Source organism: Onthophagus taurus, chromosome 1, assembly GCF_036711975.1.
Source record: "Onthophagus taurus isolate NC chromosome 1, IU_Otau_3.0, whole genome shotgun sequence".
Classification (NCBI taxonomy): domain Eukaryota; kingdom Metazoa; phylum Arthropoda; class Insecta; order Coleoptera; family Scarabaeidae; genus Onthophagus; species Onthophagus taurus.
Window position 1 is genome coordinate 20,796,207 of NC_091966.1, and position 7,480 is coordinate 20,803,686.

Genomic DNA, 7,480 nt, shown 5'->3' on the forward strand with positions numbered 1-7,480 from the left:
AACTATAGGATTGTATTTAGAGATAGAAATGAACTTGTTTGGAGCTGTTCGATGAGGATAAAGTTTGGAAGTGATTAAATTGTTATGGATTTTATAAATGGTTCGTTGTAAGTCTTCCAATTTGAAACCGTTATTTAAACCGATATTTATAATGGTGAGAATTTCATTATTGAAATCTTTTGTATTCATAGGAGTTTTTAAGGCTCTGAGAAATACGAAATTGAAGGAAGCATATTTGTATTTAAACGGACAGAAAGATTTTCTAGGAATTATTGCATCTGTGGAAGTAGGTTTTCTATAAATTTTGTAATTAAGACATTTATTAATAGAATCCCTTGAGATGTTTAGATCGAGGACGTTAATTTGGCCATTATTTTCTCTTTCAATTGTAAATTTAATATCTCCTACATTGTTGAATAGGTTTAGTAGGGCAATCAAATTGGCCTTTGAACCATCAAATACAATCAGGATGTCGTCCACGTATTTAGCATAAAATTGTATATGTTTTGTTGAGAAATGGTGTTCTTTCTGTTTAAGTATAACTTTTTCTAGATGGTCAACATAGAATTCAGCTAGGAGACCAGATAGTGGTGAACCCATAAGTAAACCGTCTGGCATACAATAACATTTCTCATCGAAAATTAGGTTCGACACATCGAGAAAATTTAAATTATTAGAGTGACTGATGTTATGTAAAAGGAAGTTTTCAATTATATTCAATGTATCTGCTACAGGGATGTTAGCATATAAGTTTTTTATGTGAAACGAGACTAAAATAGAATTATGATTAATTTCAATATTTTTAAGTCTAGTGATCAATTCTGTTGAATTTCTTCTTGAATAAGGTGATTGGAAGTGTAACGCCTTGGTTAAGATGTGGTGGATAGCTTTAGCCATCTTGTTGCAAGGTGAATGTATTCCGCTGACAATGGGTCTTATAGTTTTTTTGTGGTTTGTGGAGCTTAATTTAACTGTATAACGTAGGGTGTAATGGGTTCATGTTGTTCAGTTTGGTAATGTGAAAATTGAATTTTTCGAATGTAGGTTGAGTCCTTTTTAATGTGTCTTTAAATTGTTTTATGAAATCAGGTAGAGGATCTTTTTTTATATGTAAGAAATTATTTTCTCTAAAGAAGTCAAATGTTTTTTCCAGGTATAGACTATTTTTTCTTCTAAAATTTTTGCAAAGTGGGCAAAGTTGCAAGCAAAGTTGGCTTATTTTTCCGTTCATGTTTCGACAATTGCTTGTTAATTGTCAACATTGATCTAATTTCTGTGTGCAATAATCATTTTTACCAACAATAAAGTTATTACCAATTTGAAAATGCCACGACGTAATAAGTTTTCTAATAGTTAGAAATCCAGATTTAAATCCACTGGATTTTTGAATATAGTCACAATATTCTGTTGTTATTAATTAATTGTTATTGTTATCGATTATTATCGTTACTAATTGCTATTGTTACTGTGTGTTATTGATTTTAAATGTTAACCTTAAAATTACTTTGAAACAATTAAAAGCAGATAACTTGGAAACCGGTAGACTTAGACAATGTAAGCAAGACTACCTTTTTTGTGTAGAATTGAAAGCTCCTTCAGATTTCTGGTTCTAATTCACCATACCTCAACTGACAAAATAGTCATGACTTGATATCTCAAACGTGCAATGTGTATCTAGCGCCCTCTACGAGTAATCACAAAACAAATAGTACAAAAAGCTTCAAAATTATCAAGAAATTTCGAAATAAGCCTTGAAAACCACCGACATTTGTATAAGAGATGTTAGGTTAAATCGTCATATTTTGGTGTCTAGTGTCTCCGGTATTCGGATTTCCCATTCATTCTGACTTACCCTGTATATTTTAAAAATAAAGTTCGTTGCCTCAATAAACATTGTTAATTGATACCATAAAGAAGATTCGTTAGCACAATAAACTTGTATATAGTTAGAATGTATGATTTAATTGGTTCAATAAAATTTGTCTAAGGAAATCAATGTAAGGTTGGATAGGATAGATACAATAAACTTTCCGTTGGTCAATAAACCAAGTATCATGTAATGTACAAATATTTATTGCGTCAATAATTTGTTCAACAGACAGATTTTGATGATAATTTTCATTGTCATAACAAAAAATATTATTGTATTTACGTCACTTTTTTATGGGTGTATGTATATGATTAACGTTTCTAGTAATATTGTTTTAGCTGTTCATATTCAAACAACGCAAAAAGAGAAATAAATCAGTAATCAAACAATAATACGTGTAATATTTCAAGGTTAAAATTCCATTATCTACCATTAAAATACCACCCAGCTGTAATGATGCACTTTAACATGAAATATTCTACCTTCTTATCGTTCAGTTTTAAATAATAATTTCTATTAAATGGATTTGAAGGAGAAAGTTGCGGTTGTAACCGGTGCAAGTACCGGAATTGGGGCAGCAACAGTTAAAACATTATTAAATATTGGAATGAAGGTTTCTTCAAATAGCAGCAACAATTAAATTTTTGTAAAATTTTTAAGTTTTAAATAAAATATTTATAGGTCGTTGGTTTTGCTAGGAGAAAGGAATTAATTGAAAACTTGGTTGAAAATCATAAAGGAAAATTATTTGCTCGATGCGTCGATGTAACAAAATCCCAAGAAATTCTAAATGGTTTCGATTGGGTTACCAAAAACGTTGGACCAATTCACGTTTTGATTAACAACGCAGGCATTTCTAGATATGCGTCGATTTTATCGGGAAATTTAGAGGATTGGAAACAAATTATGGACACAAATTTTATGAGCATAGCAATTGGATGTAAAGAAGCTATAAAAGTTATGAGGGAACACAAAATTGATGGTTATATTATCAATATAAACAGCATACATGGTTATTACGATTGTCTCGATCCTAATTCGATTATGTACACATCTTCCAAATACGCTTCAAGAGTTATGACGGAAAATATCCGTTTGGAATTAGCTGAAATAGGAAGTAATATTAGAATTACAGTAAGTTTATTTTTTATTCATCCAAATATTTCTAATTTCCTTAAATCTTCTTTAGAATTTGGCTCCTGGTTTAGTTAAAACTGATATTGTGGAAAGTGGGTATGGAAAAGATTTAAGTAACGCGGTGTATAAGAATCTTCCATTTATTTTTGCCGAAGATGTTGCTGACACAATCGTTTATTTACTTTCTGCACCTCCACGTATAAATGTAAGTAAATTATTAAATTTCTAAACCTCCAAAACAGACAAAACGATTTATTTGATGAGATTTTAGATCTCCGAAATGTTGGTGAGACCTATCGGGGAAATTGGTACAAAGATATCCTCAAATAACTATTTGTTAAAATAAAATTCAATTAATCAGGGTTATTGGTGTAATTTCCAATTTAAATTAGTGATCGGTATATTGTTATATTGAAGTTATAAATAAATTTTGAATATTAAAGGCAGTATATTAAGCAAGGTCACCCACTAAAAAAATGAATCCACACATTCCTACTTATAATTAACATAAACAAGAAATCTACACAGTTTCTATGCAGATCCCAAAAGATCGACACATCAAATTTGGTCGTGCAAAATTTAAAATTAAAATTACAAACAACATGAATTTAGAAGATAAAGTTGCGATTATAACTGGTGCAAGTGCCGGAATTGGTGCAGCAACTGTTAAAGCGTTATTAAAACATGGAATGAAGGTTTCTTTAAATAAAATGAATAGTAAAATGTCAACAAAATTGTTTAATTTGAATAAAATGTTTATAGGTGGTTGGTTTTGCTCGAAGAAAAGAATTAATTGAAAATTTGGTTAAAAATCACAACGGAAAAGTATTTGCTCGATGCGTCGATTTAACAAAACCCCAAGAAATTCTAGATGGTTTCGATTGGGTCACCAAAAACGTAGGACCAATTCACGTTTTGATTAATAATGCAGGTATTTCTAAAGACGCACCGATTTTAACGGGAAATTTGGAAGATTGGAAACAAATTATGGACACCAACTTTATGAGTATAGCCATAGGATGTAAAGCAGCTGTAAAAATCATGAGAGAACACCTAATTGACGGTTACATTATCAATATAAACAGTGTTCTTGGTTATTACGATATTCAAGAACCTAGTTTGACTATGTACACATCTTCTAAATATGCATTAAGAGTTATGACGGAAAATATCCGTTTGGAATTAGCTAAAATAGGAAGTAATATTAGAATTACGGTAGGTTTAATTATTTATTGTTTAAAATATTTCTAACTTCTTTACATCTAGAATTTGGCTCCAGGTTTAGTTAAAACTGATATTTTTGAAACAGCATTTGGAATAAACATAAGTAACGCGGTTTATGAAAATCTTCCTTTCATTTTTTCCGAAGATATTGCTGACACAATCACTTATTTACTTTCTACGCCTCCGCGTGTCAATGTAAGTAAATAATTTTGAAAATAAATTTCAATGTCTCAAATTAATAAATAAATATTTTCTCTTCATTTCATAATTTAGATCTCCGAAATGTTGGTGGTACCTACTGGCGAAATTTCTAAAAAGTTAAATCTTTATTAAAATAACATAAAATAATCGATGTTATTCAATCATTTGCAATTTAAAATAGAAGTGTATTAATCTATAGAAAGAGTATTGCTTTTGTAACATCTCATGTATAGTCAATCAGTAAGTTTTGAATCTGTTTAATAACAAGGTCATCCACAAAAAAAATAACTCCATACGTTCTTAATTATCATTAATGTAAGCAAAAAATCTTAAAAGATCCTATACCGGGTGTCCCTCAAAAGTGGCTCACCCCCATATTTTTCTTTATTATTGGTGATATAAGAAAACCATTTGGAATGCATAGTTAGGTCGCTAAAACGGATTATTACGACATGAAATCATTCTTTTTGTACTTCCGGTTAGACGGGATGTGAGTACTAATTTCGCTATTTTTTTAAATCTATAATTTTTTTTTCTTCAGTTGGGTAGACAGTATAATTTCACATAACTTTTACTTGAAAAAATTTTCACGAAAAAAAAAATTATTTTCGTTATTTTTTAACGTTTTAGTACCTTCGGAAAATGTATTACAACTTTTGACGCATAGTAGCTAGGTTAATAGTACAAACTACGTTATGTCCCTCTTGATTTGCTATTCCTCGAGCAGTGATCACTGCTATGCTTTAGTGAGTGGTTCTTTTTTAATAATGGTGTAAATTAATAGTTGTATTAAATTAGTTTTAAAAGAAAAACGCTATCCAACAATTAAATTTAATTCAATTGTAAGTTCAAAAAAACTAATTTTCTAAATTTTCAAAATGCTCAAGCCTCGATTTTGACATAATTGTATCTTGCGTATTGTCGATCTAACGACTCGACGTTATTTCTGCGGAGATAATTGGGTAATACAATTTCTAACTCGATTTATTTTCTAATACCTCACGAGACCTTACTGGTGTATTATACAGCTCATTTTTGATTTTGCCCCATAAAAAGAATCTAAAGGTGTGAAGTCAGGTGATCTGGGAGGTTTTAACCAAAATAAAGTAAACAATCCAAATTATAATGTACAATGGACATTGTAAGTTACTATCAGCTACAGAACATTTAGTGTAAAAGAACAAAAAATAAAGAAAAAAATAAAAAATCAAAAATAATTGTATTAAACTTAATTGTTTGATCGCGTTTTTCTTTTAAAACTAATTTAATACAACTGTTAATTTACACCATTATTAAAAAAGAACCACTGACTAAAGCATAGCAGTGATCACTGCTCGAGAAATAGCAAATCAAGAGGGACATAACGTAGTTTATACTATTAACCTAGCTATTATGCGTCAAAAGTTGTAATACATTTTCCGAAGGTACTAAAACGTTATAAAATAAAGAATATAATTTTTTTTCAAAAATTATAAGCGATCGTGAAAATTTTTTCAAGTAAATGTTATGTGAAATTCTACTATCAACCCAACTGAAGAAAAAAAAATTATAGATTTAAAAAAATAGCGAAATTAGTACTTACATCCGGTATAACCGGAAGTACAAAAAGAATGATTTCATGTCGTAATAATCCGTTTTAGCGACCTAACTATGCATTCCAAATGGTTTTCTTATATCACCAATAATAAAAAAAAATATGGGGGTGAGCCACTTTTGAGGAACACCCGGTATAGATTTCGTAACAACAACTTTCTTACATTTTTATATGGATAGATACTACATATGTATATGTTTTATAACCGGTGTGAAAACTAGTGATGTAACGGATATCCGCATTGTTTTGAGGATCCGCATCCGCATATATTTTAACGGAGCTCCGTTACAATAAATAATTACTAATTACTACTAATTACAGTAGAAATACTGTTTTCATTAAAATTTTAGTACGTAACTTTTTTCAATAGCTCCGCATCCGTTAAATCCGCATCCGCATCCGTAAAATTTGAATTAAAAAATACGGTTCCGCATCCGCTAAACTCACATCCGTAACATCACTAGTGAAAACAGCAGTGAAAATTTCTTGGATAAAGTCGGTAATAAATCTTTATTTACTAAGGTAATAAGTTTTATTTTGTTAATCGTCTTTATTAATTTCAGCCACCTTGCCAGCAAATCATGTTAAAATATAAATCATATTTATATTTTAGGTATAAACTTACGTCAGATTATAGAAACGCACTTCAACATATTAAAATTTTATCATAAATTGGTAATTATTTAAAACGGACATGGACATGTGCAATATGTGAATTAGCGGGAAACAAAGTTGTTATTGAGATTATGTCACAGAATAACTATAATAGAAGTGACAGTGGCAGTATTCCGCCAAATCTGACGCCATATTATAGCGAGTTACCAAGGTATGTTGCTATTGGTGGTAAAGATTTGGTGGGATACCGCTAGTGTCACTTCTGGTTTACGTCTCTTAAGACGGCTAAACCGAAATGATTCTAGTTCTACTATATAATCTAATATACGTAAATTTTCTAATATGTATATTTAACCTTTCAACTACTTCAATAAAAATATACAACAATGTAGCGCTTAATAACAATTAAAACTACACAGTAAAAAATAATTACATGGTCCAGTACTGGTAATTTATTGCCATGGATATTTATGTAAAAGTTACACGTATGTGATAGCAAAATAAATACATATCTAAACAAGCGCATTTTCCATTTCTATGTTTGTACTTTTCGTTTGTGATTGATGTAATTTTACTTCTTAACCCAGGTAATGTACACGTATTAACACGTGAAAATGACTATATTTATATGTAAAATTACTTGTCCTATGAATATTGTAGTTCGTCTGCTATGTAATAATTCATTGTTCAGCCCTGTACATTTACATAATTTTAAGCTTACATAAATGTAAAAATACGAATGTTATTATGGAAGTTGTACATATCCAAATTCGTTTTATGTCCAAATTATGAAAGCCAATAGTTTTTCCACCATTGTTATAATGTTTTACAGTACAAAA

At 29.9% G+C, this 7,480-nt stretch overlaps 2 protein-coding genes across 2 annotated transcripts; both read left to right on the plus strand.

Annotated features, from left to right (window-relative positions):
* The first annotated feature begins 2,337 nt into the window (after positions 1-2,337).
* Positions 2,338-3,449, plus strand: LOC111415506 (farnesol dehydrogenase-like). The gene is made up of 4 exons (XM_023047229.2): positions 2,338-2,483; positions 2,552-3,004; positions 3,060-3,212; positions 3,279-3,449. The coding sequence occupies exons 1-4, from the start codon at positions 2,391-2,393 to the stop codon at positions 3,351-3,353; spliced, it is 774 nt and encodes a 257-aa protein (XP_022902997.1). The 5' UTR covers positions 2,338-2,390; the 3' UTR covers positions 3,354-3,449.
* Positions 3,450-3,475: 26 nt separating this feature from the next.
* On the plus strand, positions 3,476-7,062 carry LOC111415499 (farnesol dehydrogenase-like). The gene is made up of 4 exons (XM_023047223.2): positions 3,476-3,702; positions 3,770-4,222; positions 4,274-4,426; positions 4,505-7,062. The coding sequence occupies exons 1-4, from the start codon at positions 3,541-3,543 to the stop codon at positions 4,562-4,564; spliced, it is 828 nt and encodes a 275-aa protein (XP_022902991.2). The 5' UTR covers positions 3,476-3,540; the 3' UTR covers positions 4,565-7,062.
* The last annotated feature ends 418 nt before the right edge of the window (positions 7,063-7,480 follow it).

Bases quoted from the DNA above. Each gene is read 5' to 3' on its own strand.
- LOC111415506 (XM_023047229.2), top strand. From the start codon at position 2,391: ATGGATTTGAAGGAGAAAGTTGCGGTTGTAACCGGTGCAAGTACCGGA. The intron at 2,484-2,551 runs GTTTCTTCAAAT...AAATATTTATAG, and splicing joins TATTAAATATTGGAATGAAG to GTCGTTGGTTTTGCTAGGAG. The intron at 3,005-3,059 runs GTAAGTTTATTT...AATCTTCTTTAG, and splicing joins GAAGTAATATTAGAATTACA to AATTTGGCTCCTGGTTTAGT.
- LOC111415499 (XM_023047223.2), top strand. From the start codon at position 3,541: ATGCAGATCCCAAAAGATCGACACATCAAATTTGGTCGTGCAAAATTT. The intron at 4,223-4,273 runs GTAGGTTTAATT...CTTTACATCTAG, and splicing joins GAAGTAATATTAGAATTACG to AATTTGGCTCCAGGTTTAGT. The intron at 4,427-4,504 runs GTAAGTAAATAA...TTCATAATTTAG, and splicing joins CTACGCCTCCGCGTGTCAAT to ATCTCCGAAATGTTGGTGGT.